Source organism: Rhinopithecus bieti, unplaced genomic scaffold (assembly GCF_001698545.2).
Source record: "Rhinopithecus bieti isolate Rb0 unplaced genomic scaffold, ASM169854v2 scaffold_10347, whole genome shotgun sequence".
NCBI classification, from domain to species: Eukaryota; Metazoa; Chordata; class Mammalia; order Primates; family Cercopithecidae; genus Rhinopithecus; species Rhinopithecus bieti.
In genome coordinates this window covers 5,642,822-5,664,646 of record NW_016806836.1, presented here as the reverse complement: position 1 = coordinate 5,664,646, position 21,825 = coordinate 5,642,822, and the positions used below count along the sequence as shown (strand labels likewise).

The 21,825-nt window shown below is 44.4% G+C and overlaps 1 protein-coding gene across 1 annotated transcript in view; it reads right to left on the bottom strand.

Annotated features, from left to right (window-relative positions):
- Positions 1-21,825, bottom strand: part of PTPRT (protein tyrosine phosphatase receptor type T) — an 890,462-nt gene that overhangs the window by 269,957 nt on the left and 598,680 nt on the right. Inside the window, exons 10-11 of the mRNA XM_017878051.1 lie at positions 11,427-11,628; positions 9,982-10,084 (exon numbers count right to left, since the gene is read on the bottom strand). Of these exons, the coding sequence (XP_017733540.1) occupies positions 9,982-10,084; positions 11,427-11,628 (305 nt within the window). The remainder of the gene's footprint in view (positions 1-9,981; positions 10,085-11,426; positions 11,629-21,825) is intronic.

The window sequence follows — 21,825 nt, the reverse complement described above, 5'->3', positions numbered from 1 at the left end:
AGATGGCAGACAGTCCAAAATAGAACACTCTTTCGATCTTCATGTTCCATCGACTGCTCCATTTAAAATATTCTTCCCCAAACACCTGTTTTTCCTCCTTGGTTGGAGCCTAAGTAATATAATCCAGAATCCTAACACCAGAGCCAATTCTTGGTAAGCTGGGTTGTTGGTAGAGAAAGGAGCCTTATAAAAGGGGACCTGAAATGCAGTTAGGGTAAGCTGAAGTGAATGCAAACCCACCTAAATTATTTGAGTGTCACCTTTCTTCCCTTTTGTTTTCCTGAACAATCATCTAATTGCAGCTCTGTGCTGTATCAGCAGACTGACCCCTGTCTCCTAGGGTGATTTCTTTGGTGGTACACATATCTCTTTAATATGTACCCCTTTAGTTGGCATTTGTAGACTGTGGGACAACCCCATGGAGAAGGGCATTACAGGAACATTCATCCCCTTATTCCTTATTTCCGGTTGCCTCTTCATATATCTGGCTTCTCCTACTTCCCAGTCTGGTGTGATGAAGTCCCAGCATGATTTTAGGCATGGCTAAAAGTGGTGTTAACAAAGCTAAGTCTTCTTGCAGGTTATGTCTGAGTACCTCTCATCCATGTCCCCGTAACCCCCAATACACCAAAGTGGGATCCATAGCATTCCTCATCTTCAGGTCCCAGCAAAGGTGGCCCAGAGTACTGGGGAACTAAGTGAATAAATGAGGTTTGGAGAAAGAGTGTCTATGTAATTACAGTTTCTCATCTCTCCCAATGTGGACAAGGCCTCACAAACTCCTCAGGTTGCCCTGTGTTAATAAATCCTCTAAATGTTCATTTCTGCTTCCTAATTGGAGACCATCATATGTTGGTATCTGAGAATCAGACAGTAATGATTCCAATTTTGCTCACTGCGGCTTCATGGACCAGCAAAACCCTTCTGTGATTGTTTCATGTGTTCCCACTCTGGGCTTCACAGTTATTAAAGGAATCCTGAAGGAAATCTGGCAATCGTTTGCTTTTCTTCCCAATAAAGTTTCTTCTTTCTTTAAAAGTTGGCTGTATCTCCAATTTGTACTGTAGCTAATCACTGTGCATTTCAGAATCTATGATCTTAACTAACTGCACCTGTTAAATGCAAAAGGATCACAGATTCTCATCAGGAGGTGAAGAGAAGTTGCAATGACCTTTAGAAGCTTACACCTTGTTACACTATCTTCTATGGTTCCATCTTTCATACCCCAGTCCTCCAGGCTAGAGCTCCCACGCCCTGTGCACCATGCCTCAAGCAACCTAAGAAAGCAGGTCTCATGTCCTAACTGACCTTGTAAAAGGTCTCTTGGAAGTCCCCAACACTCTCCTAGACCACATGCCAGGTTGCAGCTGTTCCTGCTCAGTTGAGTTCCTAACTCCCCCATTCAGTTCCCAGACCACCTTTGCGCCATTCACCTTTCCTGGATGAAACGTCCTCATAGACTCTTCCCTCCCTCGGTATCCAATGGCTGAGGGAATGGCATCACCTTCCATCCCACAAACCATGCCAGAAAACTGGGAGTCATCCTGGACAATTTCTTTTCCTTCACACTCCAACACCCTGCCCCTTGAAGAAGTCATCGCCAAGGCATGTCCATTTTACCTCTTACAAATTGTATCTCGTCGCCAAAAGTACTCTAATGGTGGGTCACCTTCATTTCTTATCTGAACAACATAACTGTCTCCCAAGGGTGTTGCTCTTAACCCTGGGTGTGCTGGCCCTTTGGCAATGAGACACTATAAGCTCGTCTGCTTGAATTTATATTTCAGAAAGGTGCTCATATGTGATCAAGTTCACAGACTCATAGGCACTTTCTTTTTCTGATTGTCTTTCCTATTTTTAAGGTAATGTTGTTTTGAAGATCACCCCTGGAGACGGCTGTAGGTTTCCCGATGTGCCCCACACTGGCCAGCACTTCATATGTAATAGATCTCACATGAGTGCTGGGGGATACACAGCAGATAGGCATTGGCTGCAACTGCAGCAGGGCTCAGAGAATATTCTTGCCCATGGCTGCCCAGGGCTTAGAGCCACTCATTGTCTCAACAGCTTGGCCAAACCCAAGGACCATGTTTTTCTTTTGTTTTGAGACGAAGTCTTGCTCTGTCGCCCAGGCTGGAGCGCAGTGGTGCGATCTCAGCTCACTGCAACCTCTGCCTACTGGGTTCAAGTGATTCTAGTGCCTCAGCCTCCCAGCTAGCTGGGATTACAGGTACCTGCCACCACGCCCAACAAATTTTTGTATTTTTAATAGAGATGGGTTTACACCATGTTGGCCAGGCTGGTTTTGAATTCCTGTCCTCAAGTGCTCTGCCTGCGTTGGCCTCCCAAAGTGCTGGGATTACAGGCATAAGCCACCACACGCAGCCCCCAAAGAGCATGTTGAACAACTACCAGTTCTACTTTACACAGTACACAGTTTAGCTTATTCACAGTTTAGCTTATTCGACCTTCAAAATGATCTTAATTTACCAACAAGCAAATTAAGGTTCAGAGAAAATAAGTACCTGCTTCCAGTATACCCAGTGGGGCAATTGTGTGAGGTTGGTCTGATTTTAGGAGCCCCTCCTGTTTCAATGTATCCAACTGGGGAGTCAGCTATGGCAGGAAGAACGTAAGGGTCTCAGGTCTGAGTGAGGAGCTCCGTATGGGACCCATCTCTGCCCTAAGGGAGGCCAAAGTCTAGCAGAGGCTGACAATGCAAGGCGCTGACAGAGGAGTGACCATGACAGAGTGGCAGCTCAGAAGGAGCTGTGCATTCTGCTGCAAGAGTGGAGATGGTCCTGGATGTGGCCGATGTGAACTGGATGTCAGAGAAGTGGAGAATGGCATGCTTGGCGGAGAGAACAACATGGACTAGAGTCCCGTTTGCTCAGAGAAGGACAAAGAGTTGGGCGCTCACCTTCCCAATGTTCCACACTCCCTTCTAAACAAAGTCTAAATCCAGAGTGAAGACCTTCTTCACCTGGACCCTGCCTGCTTCTTTGCTTTTCTCCTCATCTCTCTGTCCCCACTCACTGAGCTACTTGTTGCTCCTTGAACACACCCTTTACCTTCTCTGTGTGTGTTTTTGCATACGCTGCTCTTTCTTCTAGGTTACACTCTTCCCTTCTTCACTAACTCCGCCTCATTCCCTAGGTCTCAATTTAAGCAACACTGCCTCCTGGAAGCCCTCCCAGCTTCTGAGCTCACCAGACTACCGATGGCTGCCTCTCTACTGAACTCTCACGGAAACCTCTGAACAAGTTGGCCAAACACAGGCTCATTGGCACCTTTTCTTTTTCTGATTATCTTTCCTGTAGACCTTTACCATCTAAAATGGCAGTCAGTAGCCATATATGGCTCCTGAAATTTAAATTAAAATAAAATTTTAAAAAATCAGTTTCCCAGTTGTACTAGCCATGTATCCGGTATCCGGTGCTCAATGGTCATATGTGTTCAATGGCAGTCATTCCACACAGCACACATATAGGACATTTCTGTAACTGCAGAAAATTCTATTGAACAGCACTCTTTTCAGAGTAAGAGGTAGTTGAAGGCAGGGTCTACAATGTGCATCTCTATAGTCCCAGCACCTAATATCTACCAGGTGGGCAAAATAGATTTGCTGAACTAAATACATACTTTAGTAACTTTTAGTATAATACTATATATATTACTATTATATATTAGTATAGTATATACTTATATATATATAAAGTTAGTTTATATATGTTTATATATATAACTACTTTATATATATACTTTAGTAAGTAGACACATATATAAATATATATACATTTATCTATAGATATAACTAGTTACTGAAGTATGTATTTAGTATGTATAAATACATATATATATGTATGTATGATGCCAGACACCATCCCATGTAAAGGGAATTCAGTAGTATCAAGCCTTCAGATTTCTTGGAGCTCACAGCCTGTTGAGGGGTATGTAGAAACAACAGAAAAAACAAAAAATATATATAAACAGCTGTATAACACAAGTAAAGGCTCAAGAAAGAACTATGAAGGAAATATATAGGTCACTGTTGAGTAAAACCTGGTAAAGGGGCAGATGGAAATTAAAGGAAACCAGAAACAAGGCTAAGGACAGATTCTGATGAGCCTTGAATTCCATGCTAAGAAGCTTGTACTTAATGCAATGGAAAACCAATGACCCATTTAAGAATTTTAAGCAGGAAAGTTAACTAGATCCAATTTATGCTTCCGAAGGATCATTCCAGCAATTCAGTGGAGGGTGGATTGAAGGATGAGAAGCTGCAGCAAGCACTGCAGCAAGCACCCCAGCAAGCATATCCCAGCAGGTGCAGGGCCACAGGATGAGGCTGGAAAGTGGTAATGGGGGAGGAGGAGAAGGAGCCTGGCCCAGGTTCTGAAGTCCAGCAGACCAGTCTCCATGACTGATTAGACAGGAAGGAGAGGAAAGGGGGAAAAAGCATTTCCAAGGAAGTCTTCAGGGATCAGGGGATGGTCTGTTATAGAACCTGGGGCTCTGCCCCCAGCCTCACTTCAGGGATTGCATTATAGGTGACTAATTCATGGCCAAGTTACTTTCTTATGAAGGTTACTACAGATCAGTCACACATCAGTGTGACAGGTGGGGTGTGGGGGAAGAAGGCTCAGCATGTTCAAACCAGAACTGAATATTAGATTCTAGTCACTATTTGATTGATCTTTTAAGCAATTCTGGGATTCTGTCACTTAAAAACCAATAAATCTTTGAAGGCCCAAGGAAAGCAATACAAAAGCAATAAATCTCCATTGTGGAGTATTAGAAAAATAGGCCAAGCTGCTGAGGTGGTTTGGCTGGAGGGACGAGGGTGTGGGAGCCCCACACAGCAACAGTCCTCCCTGCCACACCTCGCCCCCCTGCACACTCAGTTCTACCAAATAGTCAGATCCATGGGGCTTCAGAGGAGCAGTAAGTGGCAGAGCAGGGGCTGGAGTTTGGCTTAGCCAGGGTTGGAGCATCATTGGTAGCAAGAAGAGCCTACCTGAGTGGGGTCTGAAGGCCAAAGTTTCCGTTTGAGTCTGTGTGAGAACTCACAGCTCCACTCAGAGAGGGACTTACTGAAGCTCACAAGTGATAGACGGGGCTCACACAAGGCAGAGCTGGAGGACCCCTGAGAATTCCTCTTGCTCTTCTTGCCCTGGTTGGTGGAGGTTTACTCCATAGCACCCCCACGAAAGGGCCACCCAGTCATCACGTGACATACCAGGCAGAGGAACTCAGAACTTCTCAGGGGAGCCATGAACTCAGAGCCAGGATACTAGGTCTATGCACTGGCTTTACCGGTAATGAGCCCCACAAGCTTGGGCCAATCAGTTAACATCTTAGACTTCAGTTTCCTGCTCCAAAATGGAAATGGTATTTCCCAGCCAGCTGACTCACCAGGTAGGTGAGGATCAGATAATACAACAGAAGTAAAGGAACAATTAATGGTACATGCCAATTCAGAAAACTATCAACTGTAAAATCTGATTCGAAGCGTCCTTAACCCAGTGCATCTAGTGAGTTCTTTGAGTCCCGGGATCATAGAGTGTCCATATTGTTTTTCTCACATCCTTCACCTCCCCAACTCACAGAACTGCACACTGCTGTGCTTTCCTGGGTGGTGTTCATCTCACCAGCCAGTCTACTGCTTCTTTCAATCACTACAGTCAATGTACCTGTGGTTTCATGTCATCTTACAGTGAAACTGCAGAAGCAGCCCAATGCCCCTAGGTTGCAAGAAACATAACCCGAGCACACCAGATGAACCAGGCATGACACAATTGGTGGAACCTAGGTGCTTGGACGAAGGAATGGGGATGGATTAAGAAGTCAACACCACATGGCATGATCCATGATCCAATAGCATCACCTCATGACATGATCCAGTCAGATCGAGCCTCCCACATCACAAAATTGCAAATGTCCAATCAGATCACGCGATTACCTTCTGTCTGTCAAACCTGTCCCTGCCTCCAAAAGCCTGACTCCTGTCTCCTTGTTCGGCAGCCTTGCAATATACTTTTCTCTCTACAAAAACACAGTGCTTCTGAGTTTGGCTTTCTATTGTGCACGGGCAAACAGACCAAGTGCTGTTCAGTGACACTTTTTTGCTAATTTCATGATTTTGTTTGTGTGTTTGCTTAACGCCCCACCTCCCTGCCTCACTCACAGTTTCCTGGAGCCTCAAGTGGGCACAGGTGTGGCTATCTTGTTCCCTGCTGTATCCCTATTGCTTAGCTCACTTTCCTAAACATAGTAAGTGTTCAATAAATATTTGTTGCATGACCTAGTGGTCAACTACCTCTCATATAACATCCTACTACCCAGAGTTCAAGGTGAATGAAGGTCAAGATAACTGAAATCCACTGTGATATTTCCACTTCTGTCCTTCCAGTTGTCCTTAAAGTCAGGTTGGGTGGCATTGGTCAGTTACTTCCCCTTCTAGTCAAATGCTCAAGAAACAGTCTGGAAATAATTCCAGAAACTGAGTATACACCCACCCTCAATGCTCCAGAGCCTTGAGATGAAAAGCAGCCAGACAGTTCCAGACACCAACCATTTCCCCTTTGAGCAGTGACATTTTTTTTTTTTTTTTTGAAAAAAAAATGTCACCAAAATGTATCATGCATACCTTTCTCCTAGGTGGTGGTATAGTATAGTAAAATGCATGTTGGCTTTGGGTCATTGAACTAAGTTTAAATTTTGCCTGTACCACTTGCTTGCTTTATAGCCTGAGTCAACTGACTTAGCTTCTGTTTGTCTCAATTTCTATATTTGCAAAATGAGGAGACTATTATACAATGTTGCGAGAATACAGGTAGTGTTATATATAGAGACAAGCTGGTAGCAAGTGCTTGTTCCTTAAATGAAAGCTAGCAGGCTCCTGTAAGTTGCAGACCCATATTTTCAGGGTAAACCAGGACCAAGTAATAAACAGGCATGGCTGTGAGGGATGACAGCATGTAGGCCTACTTGATTTTTGAGTCCCTGTGTCTGTTTTGTAGAGTTGTGCTATTCCTTTGCACCCTGACAATTGTCATTTCTCATTGCCACTGGGAAACTTTCATCCCCTTATCCCTCCTCCTAATTTGCTGAATGTTAGGATGTATAAGCTTGTTAAATAGATGTGCAAAGAGTATAGCGATTCAGAGGGAAAGTGTAAGGGCTCCTCTGTGTGGGAACTGGAAAAGTTCTCATGTGCATTTTGGTTTGGGCTACTCAGAGGCCCCCTTTGCAGGGGGTGAAGGAGCTTGGACCCTGGCTGGGGTCAGGAAGGCCTGGATATCAGGCCTGCCTTACTCTTGGTATTTTCATGTTTTGTTCAGCCTCTATGAAATAGCTACTGGCCCTACTTGACAGATAAGGAGAGTTGATCTCAGAGAGTGAGATTAAGCATCTTGTCTGAGGTCACGCAGTTGTTACCACGGGATCTGACGCCAGGTTTGTTGCCACCAAACTCTTATTCTTTCCATGGCCCCACCCACAGCCAGAACACTGGGAAGCTGGCCTAAATCCAAACACATTGAAAGGCTATGGTCGACGGCTGGACTGGGTCCCTTAGCTGAACGTTTTATAGGCTTAGTTACCTCGGCACACTGTATCACGATCATAGACTTTGGGTCAGATGGGGGCTGTGTTCTGGGTTAGCTGTTAACTTGCTGTGCGACCCTGAACAAGCCTCTTCCCTTCTCTGGGCTGTACTTTTGCTATCTGGGAAGCTTTCTAAGATTTTGAAACAGTGACCAATACTATGGTATAAAAGAAGAGAGAATTGTGAAAGGGAGGAAGGCACTGGTGGCCAAAGTGGAATATGATTTGACACCTGGGGGACCTGCCTTCAAACTCAGCTTTCCTACTGTCTGTATGCCCTTGGGCATTTCTGTGCCTCAGTTTCTTCACGTGCATCTGAAAATGAAGATAATATCTCACAGTATATCGAGAAAATTAAATGGCAATGTTAGATCAGAGTAACTGGAAGAAAAGCAGGGGATTCATAACTGAATTTGACTTAAGACCCAACCATCTGCTTTGACTTATCACACGTAGGGTTGCCCTGGAACTACCAATGTGTAAAATATAAGACAAATACTCTCTGGTCAGATGCCCCGTAAACATTACCAACACATGTTGCAATGACTGAAGATTCACCTGACTTAGGGGGAACATTGTCCAAAGTCTTCAGACTACATAGGAACTTCCAAATTGGTGGTGGCTGGTTCTGTCTGCTTCAATGCCTATCATTTCTAGATGAAGCTGGATACAGGATGGACAATGGCTATCTAGACCATCTCAAAAGCCCCCTTCTGGGCTGGTGTCCTAGCCTCCAGTGACACAAGGAGTGAGGCTGCATGCATTTCTCTGGTAGCTGCCCATGCCCTTCAAACAGGCCTGAGCCTCTCAAACACACTCCCATTCTCATCCCAGCACTCCCACCTTAATGTTTATGTTAAAGAAAACAACCACCCTGGTTGCTCCCTGTTACAGCACACCATCTCTCTCCTCCATGCCTGTGCTCACACTGGACACTCTTACAACATTGGTGAAATCTTACACATCATTTAAGATACAGCTCAGTGTCTCCTCCACTGGGAATTCTGTCCTCTGAGCTCTTATAATGACCTACACATATCTCCACAAGGACACACTGTACTGTAATTAGGTTTCTGTCTCCCCAACTAGAGTTTGACTTTCTTTAGGACATGACTTATCCACGGCTAGTTCACTGCTATGTTTCCAAGCACTTAAGACTTGCCTGAGACAGGGTGGATTCTTTTTTTTTTTATTATTATACTTTAAGTTCTAGGGTACATGTGCATAACATGCAGGTTTGTTACATATGTATACTTGTGCCATGTTGGTGTGCTGCACCCATCAACTCATCAGCACCCATCAATTCGTTATTTGTATCATGTATAACTCCCAATGCAATCCCTTCCCCCTCCCCATCTTAATAAAAATGTTTGTTGAATGAATGAATGGTTTTTAGGCCCTGGGCCCCGCCTCATTCCTGGTACATAACATACTCAGTTTATGCTTGATGAACTGAACTGAGCAATTTGAAAGTTGTTCCACTCAATGCTTTGCTTCATTTTAAGGGACTGTAGTCCTCTTTCCTGGAGTTCTGGGCAAAACCGACAGTCAATATTGCTGCCCTTGGGCAAAGGGTAGCTTGTTTAAAAGAGATGCCCATGCTCCTGATATCATGAACTGACACTGGTCAGTTTAGCTATGGAGATGCCTCAGTGTATTCCTGAACTCCAACCATCTTTGGTAAAATCAGCAGTTTTACCTTGATAGCAAGTGTCCCTATGGGACTCTAGCACCCTACAGCCTTAAACTGGACCAGCCCCCAGGTCTTGTCAGATTTGTGATATCTGATCAGGTTATTTTCAGAATTCAGCAAGTCTGTCTATCTGGCTGTTACTGACAGTGACACAAAGAAAAGTAACCTTGCCAGGAGACTGTGTTCCAGGCCACCAACCCCACTAACTAAATTTACCATAAACATGTTCCAGGAAGTTTCCTTCTAGACCATCTCAGGTCCCGATTAGGATTTTTTGTTTGTTTGTTTGTTTGTTTTTTGAGACAGGGTCTCACTCTATTGCCCAGGCTGGAGTGCAGTGGCATGATCACAGCTCACTGCGGTCTCCGTCTTCCAGGCTCAAGCAATCTTTCCACATCATCCTCTCAAGTAGCTGGGACTCCAGGTGTGTGCTATCACATCCAGCTAATTAAAAAATTTTTTTTCTTTGTAGAGACGGGGTCTCCCTATGTTGCCCAGGTTTGCCTTGAACTCAGGGGCTCCCTTTGAACTGGGCTTGGGGCTGCTGACCTCCTTGCTCCCAGGAAGTTTTGTTCCTGGCCAGTCGTGCCCATGGGTATTGCCGGTCACATGATTCAACTGGAGGCCCATGTGGCACAGAGAAGGAAAACCACAGACTCCAAGTGAAGAACTGTCCTCACCTGACAGGGGCTCCCCGGGACTGAGCGGGTTTCAGCATCACTGTGATGGTCGTGTCTGTCTCATTCAGTGGGGTGTCTGTGTCATACTCAGGCATGGATGGAGCTGGAAAGGAAACAGAGAGTGAAGGTGAGTTCAGGACAGGTGCCCAACCGGCTCCCCACCGCCCCTTGCTGCCATCCTTAAAGACACAGCATGACCAGATGGAGGAAGTTTAGGAAAAGGGGTTGGATAAGAAGACTTCCAGGCCTTCAGTAAAGCAGGCGCTGATGCCCCACCGGCCCACAGTAGGTTTCTTCAAGGTGCAGTAGTGTAGGGAAGGGTAGCAATGGTGTGTCCAGGAACCTGCATGAACCAAAACGTTCCACACCTAATAAACATGTGGAGGGAATGTAAGTACTAACAAAGAAGTGAAACCAGAATCAACCTTGCTAAACACATTTAAAATGCAAATTAAATCAATTATGAACTACTTCCCCTCTGATTTTTTTTTATTCATGAGACCCCCCTTCCCTCATACTCAGCTGATAGGAATGCAACTATATCTATTCCTTTGGGAAGGTAATTTAGCCATTTGTAGTAACAGCTATTAAAACCCACATCCTTTTTAATTCAGTTTTTCCAAATTCTGAATTTAATTCTAAAGTTATAATCCAAACCAATGAATGAAACTTTATTTTGTAACATGTTTATTGAAGCGTTATTTTGTAAAAACATGGAAGCACCAAATATATCCTACCACAGGGGAATGTATAATTAAATTATGTCCATCCACTTGACAGAACATTATAACAAAAGCAATGTATCAACATAGGAAATACTTATGGGATAAAGATAAGAGAAAACATTAAGCTACAAAAAAACCATGTTTTTCTGGAAAACCATGTGCAAAATATGTATGTATGCAGACCAGAATTGCACAGATATTTAGGATAATGAAAGCTGTAGAAAAGGTTCTGAAATAATTCTTCATTGTTGCTGTCTAGTGGCAGAGCGGGCCCTACTGGGGATGGCAGTCTGTAATTCTGGACTGCTGTGGCCCTATAATATTCATTCATTCATTCATTCATTCATTCATTCATTCATTCATTCGCCAGGCATTTCATGAGAACCTGTGCTGTCTTGTTCTGGCAAAAAGAATGTTCCTGAAATGAATTTAATAACCAACTTGTGCGCAATATACATTATCTACACACACATGTACTATTTAATGCAACCCTGTGGGCACATTATTTAGTGGCTTGCCACTAATTAATCTAATTTTTACACTTTAGGAAGTTCATCACTTAGATTTTCTTCATAGACAACAATGGTAACTCCCTAGGGACTGAATCGTCTTAATTCCACCCACATCACAGGGCGACAATTCAAGAAAAATTTCCACTTCAAGGAAAATTAGGAAGTGGGGTAAAATAACCTTTTCCCTTTTCCTTTCCAGCAGAGATACCTGAAATTTTGGTGGCGATCCGAGTGGTGACAGGGGGCCCAAAGCCCTTTGCTGTGCTGGCCTTGATGGTGAAGGAATAGGTGGTCCCTGGGTACAGACCCACAAAGAGGTGGTGGGTTTCATTCCGGAGCTTGAACACTTTCCCCCTCTGGCTGGAGAGGTCAGCACTTGGGTCCAGCGAGCCAACAGCCTTGTAGTTGATCTGTAGGACAAGTCAGCAAACAAACAAATAAATGCCTCACTCATTTGGAGGAATCTTAGGGAGGTGGAGGAAGGGGTGGGCATGTGAGCTTGGCCAGCAGATTCTGCTAAGCTGCCTGTTGCTGTCCACTTTACAGATGATCCCAGCCTCCAAATACCCCATTGCTCACTCACCGGAGCAATACATGTTCTCGTTGATTTGTGAGAGTTAAAACTTAAAATAATTGAACTCACGGAGATAGAGAGTAGACGGATGGTTATCAGAGGCTGGAAAGGGTAGTACGGGGTTAGGGGGATGGTTAATGGGTAGAAAAAATTGAAAGAATGAGTAAGATCTTATATTTGCTAGCACAACAGGGGGTCCATGGTCAAAATAACTACATTTTAAAATAACTAAAAGGGTATAATTGGGTTGTTTCTAACAGAGAGGATAATTGCTTGAGGGGATGGACACCCCATTTATCAAGATGTGATTATTACGCATTGCATGCTTATGTCAAAATACCTCATGTAACCAACCCATAAATATATATACACCTACTATGTACCCACAAAAAATTTTTAAGAAACAGAGGGTGACCCACAGATGTCATTTTGAATTTTCTGACAGTCTCATGAAAAGAAGTAAAAAATAAAAAAGAAACTACTTTTAATAACACATCTTGTTGAACCCAGTGTATCCAAACTATTATCATTTCAATCTGTGGACAACATAAACGTTGAATGGAATTGTTTACAATCTACTATTCATATGAAGTCTTACAAACATGTCTTTTACCCCTTCAGTGCATCTTCATTTGGGCCAGCCACTGCTTTTCACAAGTGCAGTAGCCCCATGTGGCCAGTGGCCACCATGCTGGACACTGCAGTCATAGAACAGTGCCCAGGTACAACATCGCGATGAGATTTATGAGGCTTGTTAAAAATGCAGATCCTGGGCCCCATATTCCAGACAGATAGCAATTGCGGACTGGTGCTTTCTCGTGCACTATCTTTTTTGTCTTCCTCAAATCCTTAGGGGCATCAGGATAGCTACTCTCATTTTAATAATGGAGAAACTGAGGTGCCAATAGAAGCAACTTGCATGCAATCCGCATTTTTCAAATTGTATATGGAGACAGTTTGTCTATGATATATGAAGACCATGCCCCATGTGACATATTATGTGAGTTCAGCAATAACTAAACTGGTCTACACCTGTGGAATGATTTGTGTCCACTGTTCCCCGATCACACACTTGAGTGTCACTGCAAGATACCAGAAGAGTTCTGAAGGGCGCACTCTCAATTTCTGCACTTGCTCAAGGGTGAAAATAACTAACAATTGGTAGCCCAGCACTGGTCCCATGGATCACACTGAGTGTCACATCTTGAAATTACACAGTTGTAAAGTGGCAAACAAGATTTTTTGTTTCTCTTACTTGGTTTGTTCCATTAAAAATATTTTATTTGGCTAGGTGTGGTGGCTCACACCTGAAATCCCAGCAGTTTAGGATGCCAAGGTGGGAGGACTGGTAGAACCAGGAGTTTGAGAAGAGTCTAGGCAACACAGTAGGACCCTGTATCCACAAAGTATTAAAAAATTAGCTGGGTTGGTGGTACACATCTGTAGTCCCAGCTACTCGGGGGCTCAAGTGGGAAGATGGCTTGAGCCCAGGAGTCCAAGGCTATAGTGAGCCATGATTGTACCACTGCACTTTAGCCTGGGTGAGAGAGAGAGACACTGTCTCTAAAAAATAAAAAATTAATTATGGTATAATACACATACAGAAAATCATACCTCTTGATTAATTTTTGAAAACTGGACACAGTCATATAATCAAAAACCAAACCATTACCAGGCCCAAAACTTTTCCTCACACTCCCTTGCAATCCTACTTGCCTACCCCCATCAGGGATCACCTCTAACTTTTAACAGCATAGACGAGTTTTGCCAGTTTTTGCGCTGTGTATCAGTGCGATCCTATGAAACGCACATTTTTGTTTCTGGTTTCTTTCTCTCAATGTTATCATTATGTCCGTGGGATTCATCCATGTTGTCACAGGTAGTAGCAAGTAAGGCATTCTCAGGTACATTCAACAATCTCTTGCTGACACTGTACTAGGCAGGTCTGACTCCAAAGCCTGTACTTGATATTCTATACCACACTGCCTGGCTTGGAGACAGTGCATCAATTGAAAAATGCATTCACTCATCCACTTATTTGCTCCTTCACAGTGTTTCCTGTGTACTCCTGTATTCTAGGTCCTGCACTGTGTGCTGCTGGGGGTGCCCAGCCGAATTCAAGTCAGGCCTCATCCCCAAGTGACTTCCATTCTTGAGAGAGGTAAGCCAGCGATATAGACAGCTGACATCACTTATCTTCTGTCAAGAATGACCAAACCCAGGCAGAAAAGGAAGCACACCAACTTCCCTTCAAAAATCAGCAATTTGCTGTTACTGGCAATGGCAGCACGTATTTTTTGGAAAGAGGTCAGACTGTGCCTAGAGCAGAGTGTGCAGGAGGAAGTGGAAATGCAGGGAGTTGAGGGCTTTGGGCTTTTCTCAGGCAGCACCTGAGAGTGCATGTGCACCATGCAGGTGGCTGTTAGCTTCAGGCTGCTCTGATGGACCTATCTACAGCGTTCCCTCCCGTCACCCCGCCCATCCCAGTCCTTCTCAGTGGCAAGTGCTACAGGCATCTATCTGCCTCTCTGCTTGAGGACTTTTCCATGGGTGCTTGCTGGGAACGGGGGGTAATTAACACCCCAGCCCTGATGGGAGTTGATGCATAAATTTTCCAGGCTCCCCTTCCTTATACTCCTGCAAGCTCCCCCTCCTTGGTATCCCTGTAGCATCCCAATTTCCCTGAGATCCTCAGCTCCACTTGCTTCTAGAGGGAGCTGGTTTGAAAACACAGTGATTATTGGCGACTTTCCTTTCTCTTCCCCACTCCATACCTCTTTCCTGGTGTTTCTTAAACTTCTCAGCAAACTGCTCATATTCAAATCCTCATCTCAGGGTCTGCATCTGAGAATGACCAAACTAAGGAAAAGTGCTCAGGGAGGTATCTCAGGAGAGAGTACAATGGACGCCCGAGGGACAATCCTGAGTCAGAAGAGGAGTGTTCTAGGTTCCAGGCAGAGGGAACCGCGTGGGCAAAGACCTGGGGTGGGAAAAAGTTTGGACTGAGCAAAGCCCAGAGCCACCACAGGGTGGCAAGCAAACAGGGGCAAATGGAGTTTTCATCGTGCAGGTGGATTCTGGTTTCCACTGTGGCAGAAAAGGGGAGATGTTCAGAGAGTTCAGCCTGTAGCCACCAACCCCAGCGTGCCAGTGGAGAGGACGGGTGCTTGCATTATTTGAAAATTCTGTCCCTGTCCCCCTGCCTGGACTGGTGGCAACTACATTGATATACAGACACCGGGAGGTAAAACTCATGCCTTATTTACTAGCCAATTCCTTTCCTGCGCTCCAAATTCAATCCAAAAGCAACTCAATTTCCACTGAGCTGTCAATATAATATACCGTGCTCCTCTGCTCTCCTAACCTTTCCTGGTATTACAGGATCCTCACTTACTTGTAATGAAACACTATGAATAAATCAATGTATGTTAATATAGCATGTCTTCAATTTTTTATGAAGGGCTTCACCAAATCTAATTCCCACTGCTTTGTCAGAAACAGTCTTTGAAAAATTTAACTTGCAAGTTTTACGAAGTTAGTGGGGGATCGGGCTGGGGAGGGAAAGAACAAAGGTAAGAAAAATGGGATGGGAGGGAGCTGTGGCTGTAAATGTATAATACAATATGAACCTTCATTTGTAAGTGGGGAAAACGAAAGATTTGTTAGAATAGCAAACATAAAATAAAGGGTTAGTAGGGGGAAGGGTGCACAGCTACAATCAACCCTGGGCTCCTGGCATGGGTTCTGGCTGCAAAAACTCAAGGATGTCCCCTTCTCTTTCAGTTGCTGACAGTAGGATCCCCAGCTGGAAACCAAAGCAGGTGCTTCATAACAAAAATCCAAGGCTGGGTGTGGTGGCTCACACCTGTAATCCCAGCACTTTGGGAGGCTGAGGCAGGTGGATCACTTGAGGTCGGGAGTTGGAGACCAGCCTGACCAACATGGAGAAACCCCATCTCTACTAAAAAATACAAAAAAAAAATGATCCAGGTGTGATGGTGCATGCCTGTAATTCCAGGTACTGGAAGGGGGGCGGGGGCGCGTTGAGGCAGGAGAATTGCTTGAACCTGGGAGGCGGAAGTAGCAGTGAGCCAAGATGGCACCATTGCACTCCAGCCTGGGCAACAAGAGTGAAACTCCCTCTCAAAAATAACAACAACATCCAATCATGTCATAAGAACAATGGTTTCCCATAGCTCTCAGGATGAAGAGTGTGTCTTTGTCATGTGGTCTTAATCAGCTCAGTGCACGAGCTGACCTCTCTTGTCCTTCCCCCAGGACCCCAAGCCTTACTTCAGTACCTGAAAAGAGCTATAGTCTTTTCTGCCACAGGACCTTGCACCAGCTCTTCTATCAGCTTGGGCCTCTTACTTCTTCCCATGCCTCCTTGTTGCCTCATTCATGACTCCTCACCCTTAGCGAACCTCACTTACAGGGACTCTTTTTATGGGTGTCTTCTCTGACTCTCAGGTTCTCTTATTTTATGTTTCCAGAGTCATCTGTCTCTCCTTTGAGCCACTAACTTTCCATGTAACCATGTAATTATTTCATCAATAAGTCCCTTTTCTACCAGCCCAGGAGCTGAAAAAATATGACTTGCAAGTCAAATTCAATCTACCGTCTGTTTTTGTAAGTAAAGTTTTATTGGAAAACAGCTACACCATTGATTTAAATATGGACTACAGCTACTTTCATGCTACAAAAGCAGAGCAACGTAGCAACAGACACCCCATAGCCCACACTGCCTAAAATATTCTCTGGCCCTTTATAGAAAAAGTTTGCAGACCTCTATACTAGATTTCAAGCTCCAACGAGGCAAAAATCGTATCTGGTGTTTGTTCAACATTTCATCCTTTTGCATGTATAAATGAATAATTAAATTAGCTGTATGGCTTGAGTGATTGCTTAACCTTTCTGAGCCTTAAGTTCTTCAAGGGTAAAATTATAATTCTTAGTTTCCATTTTAATTTATGTTGCAGAGTGACCCCCATTTCCTTACTCCTGGAAGACAAGTCACTGGTTTGGGAGGAAGGCTCCAGGGTCCATGAGTGGCTTTGGCTTCTGTACCAAGGCTCTGGCTGCAATGGACCAGGGAACATCTTGGGGAGAACAGGTCACTTTTCCCCCTGGGCTGCAAGAAGGAGCAAGAGAGGAAGGGAGAACAGAAGGAAATTATTTCCCTCAAAGAATTCCATCAGGAAGGACTGGTTTCCTGAACATGCTTGGGTTGAGCTGTGCTGTGCTCCTGACACTGGGGTAGAGGCAGGGTGTGACTACATTGGTTCCGGGTTCAGAGAGAGCAGGTGACAAGTTCTGGTTCTGTGGATTTGATGGTACAGGGGGACTAAGGGAAGAGGTAAGATCAAGCAGGGATGAGGGAAACATCCAGGGCTCAGGTACATGTGGTTAGAAGATGCAATTATAACAAAAACACCATTTTGGAGCACTCATTACGTCCAGGCACTGGGAGGGGCCTCACATTAAAACCACTTCATTGAATTTTCTAAAAATGATATGGATTTTTTTTCCGATGATTGCCATTCTGCAGCTGAGGGAACTGAGGCCAAGAGGAGTGACACAGTGAAAGCCTGAGCTGCGGTGAGGGTAGCAGCTATAACTCCCATCTGGGCAGCATGCTAGATGGACACACGTCCACCTACAGCACATGAAGCGTTCTCTGCTGCCTCAGCTTCACCAGGGTCCTCTCAGTTGATGTGTCAATGTCAGTGCTGTGATGTGGTAGAGAACACATGCAGAGATGGCCTGGCAGGATCATTTATTCAAAAAGATCACCCCCAATGAGATGACCCCAAATTGAGGAAAGCCATTATAATTTTATCACGTTAACCGAGTGCTTTTATGATATACTTATATACATGTCAGGTTCAAAACCAGGTTCATGTAAGCATCATGATCAGAGACAAGGTGGTATTAAACCAACGATCAAGTAGAATTCTAAAAGATTGAGAATATTGATAGCAGCATTAGCTGCCAGTGACAATAGTGTAAAATGAGTCAAGACCCGCCCACCCACAGCTTAATGCTCCAGAAGCATCCTCTATAGCTTAGCACCCTCCTATCTTGCTACTACATTTGTGTCTTCATCCTAAACCCCTGGGAGGATCAGCATTCTAAGTTATCCATCTCATCTCCTCCTGAATTTCTTCAATGGCTTCCAGCTCATACTCTGGAAGTCTCAACCTACTAGTCTTCTAACAAAGTCACAGGAAAAAAAGGCCAATTTGGTTGGTGCATCAAATAAAGGATTGAATCTGTTTATTTTTTATTTAAGCTGAAAACAACTGCTTAAAATATTTTCTCCTCTCTTCCACTCCACTGCAAAAGTATCTACAGGCATGGTCTTTGCCATCTTGTTGACCTCAGAGGCAACTGGTACAAAAGGAAACCAGCTCAAGGTAATCTCTTGTTAGAGAGTAAAGCATTAGCTCTTTGGTTTCCCAACAATTTAAAAATACAAAGTGAACTCACTCCTTTTGGAGAACAGTAAGGATGCACAGATGTCTGCAACATGCATGCTGGTGACTTCTTGACCAAGGTGCCCTTATTTTTTCCCTAGAGAGCTGAGGACCGTAACAACAACAACAGAAAAGCGATTATGACTGGCACTCATACTGCTGTTCTGGTGCTTCTGAGACTGCGGAGCCAGTGAGAATGTGAGGACCTGCTGCTTTTGTGCACATGCATCTACTGCTTTTGCTTCTATGGGAGTTTGTTTATTCTCTTCATCCACAAATGCTCACTGAGAACCCACTTTGTGCTAGACTCTGTGGCTGGGCCCTGGGGAGGAAAGCCATAGATGAGGAAGACACAGTTCTAGACTTTGGGGACAAATACAGGCCTTGATGAATATTACAAGGGACCCAAGTCCTTCAGGAGTAAATGGTTGTGTGTGTGTGTGAGACAGAGACAGAAACAGAGACAGAGACAGAGAGAGAAACAGCCTCTTAGAGAAGTTGTGAGAACACTGGGCTAGGCCCATTGTCCTCAGGTCCCCACTGAGCACAGAATGCTTAGGAGACCTTTTAAAAATAGTGCCAGCTCCAGCACTATTCACAACAGCAAAGGCAGGAAATCAACCCAAATGCCCATCAATGATAGACTGGATAAAGAAAATGTGGTACATAAACAATAGGGAATACTATGTACCCATAAAATGGAATGAGATTACGACCTTTGCAGGAACATGGATGGAGCTAGAAGCCATTATCCTCAGCAAACTAACACAGGAACAGACGACCAAATACCTCACATTCTCACTTACAAGCAGAAGCTGAAAAATGAGAACACATGGACACAGGGAGGGGAACAACACACACTGGGGCCTGTTGGGGGCTAAGGTGGGCGGTGGGAGAGCATGAGGACAAACGGCTAATGCATGCTGGGCTTAATAACTAGGTGATGGGTTGACAGGTGCAGCAAACCACCATGGCACAAATTTACCTGTGTAACAAACCTGCACATCCTACACATGTATCCTGGAACTTAAAATAAAGCCAGATCCTGGGTCCCACCCCAGACCAATTAAATCAAATTCTCTGGATAGAAGGACCTGGGCATCGATACATTGTTAAAGCTATCCAGGAGCTACAGCTGGGCCCTCAAAGCTGAGAATGGTGGAGAGCGGGACTCAGAGCACAAAAGGGATTTAGTAGAAGGGTTCTAAGATGTAGAATCTGCCAAGGAAAGGAGTCCTCAAACGGCCTGCTGGAGCACTACCACAATAATGCTACAGGCAGGATACCTTGATAACAGCTGACATGGGTGGGTGAAGCTAAGGCAAAACAATATTTGCATAGTCTTAAAGTACTTCCCACCAAAGTTACTAGTTACTCTTAAGGTTTTATTATAAGACCAGAAATTCTCTGATACTCTTTCTTTCAGGAGGTACAGCCTAATTCTGCCTTGAGGGTGGGCTGTTCCCAGACTCATGACTCACTTTGAACGAATGGAGTATGGAAAGGGAAAAAAATAGTAGCTTTTAAGTGGAGAAATCTGGAAGACACTACTGTACCAGGTGATCAAGGTTAGCATCACCAGTGATAAGTCGTGTTGAGATCACGTGCTCCTGATACGATGTGGTAAGCAGGACACAGGTGTTCTGTGGTTTTCATCGCCATAAACTCAGTCTACTAACAGGAAAACAGCAGATACACTCAGATTGAGTATTGAACAGTACTCTTAAAAAGTGTCACCAGGTGCAGTGGCTCATGTCTGTAATCCCAGCACTTTGGGAGGCTAAGGCACCAGGATTACTTGAGCCCAGGAGTTTGAGAGCAGCCTGGGCAACAGAGTGAGACCCCATCTCTACATAAATTTGTTTTAAAAAACTAGCTGGGCGTGGTGACACACACCTGTAGTCCTAGTTACTTGGGAGGCTGAGGCAGGAGGATCACTTGAGCCCTGGAGGTCGAGGCTGCAGTGAGCCACAATTGTAGCACAGCATTCCAGCCTGGGAAAGAGTGAGACCATGTCTCAAAGCAATCAAGCAAACCAACAAAACAAACAAAAAAGTGTGAAGGTCATAGAAAAGCAAAGAAAGACCAAGAAATGGTCACATCATAAATGGTATGTGAGAGCCTAGAAGAAAAAAAGGCCTCCATGGAGAAACTGGAGAAATATGAAAAAAAAAAAAAAAAAAAAAAAGTATGGAGTTTAGTCAATAATAATGCACTGAGGTGAATTCTTAATTTTGATAAATATACCATGGCTATGCAAGAAGTTAACATTAGGTAAAGTTGTATGAGGGGGTATAAAACTCTCTATACCATATTTTTTATTTTACAGTTTCTCAGTAAACTTAAAATTGTTTCAAAATAAATTTTTAAAAGACAACAAACGGCATGTTGAGATTTGGCTGCTGTGAGCATCTTTGTGGCTGCAGAACAGAATCTAAAGAAATATCCATTGAGCTCTTGACTAGGTGCCTGGCCATGTACTAAGCTCTAAAGAATCCTCAGAAACCTACAGTTTGCTGAGGGAGACAGGTGTGGCCCACAAGAATGAGCGGGAAAAGCACATTAAGATCTCTGTTTTGAAGGAAGGGAAGATGGCTCTTACGAGCATATGACAGAGAAGACAGATTGAGTCTCTGGGGCCACATGCCTTCCCCATAGAGTGCGAAGCTGTTAACCACATGAGGGGCATGGGAGAAGGGTGGGAAGAATGACAGGAGATGGTGGAGAATGAAAGAAAAGGCTCTTGGGCAGGACCACTGCTTGCCTAAGGGGTGCTTTTGTGCAAAGTAGAAAAAGTTGCCTGTCTCAACTCAGTCTCAGCCTCCTGTACTTCAGTGAGTTGATGTTGCCTTTGTGAGAAGAAAAACGTATGCCTTTTGTACTGCCCAGTCATATTCTTCCTGGCAGACACAGCACAGAGTTTAATGGATTTCATTCCCTTGGTAGTGTGTCTTTGTGCAGTGCACAAACTAGACAACAATAGGTGGCACTCCTGCTGAGGTCAGATTATGGAAGCCTTTAATGAACTACTCAAGTGTGTATATTTTATTGTGAGGGTAATATAGAGCCATTAAAGAGGAGGGTAGGCTATCAAGAGAGAGATATAGGATCATACCACAGTGCTACTAAACGTGTGGTTTGCAGACAAACAGCATCAGCACCACCTGGGAGCTTGTTAGAGATGCAGATTCATGAGTCTATCCCAGACCTCCTGCTCAGAAAGTCCAGGGCTGAAGCCCAGCACTCTGTTGCTTCATAAGCTCTCCAAGTAATTCTCATGCACACTGAATCTGGAGAAGCACTTTCTCAGGCAAGGGGATGGAGGAATGAACTGACCAGAGGAACAACACTGGGGGCCCTTTGGAGGGTCTGGCTCTCATGCAGATAACAAATACAAAGAAGGCCTGGTTTCAATCAGAAGCAGAGGGGATGGAGAGGTGACTACAGTGACTTTGAGAGATTCTGAGTCCTGGCTGGAGAAGAATGAGGTCCCTAGAAATGTAAGAATGAGACAGAGCCAACATATGGCCCCAGACCTGAGCCCCCTAAGGCTGAAA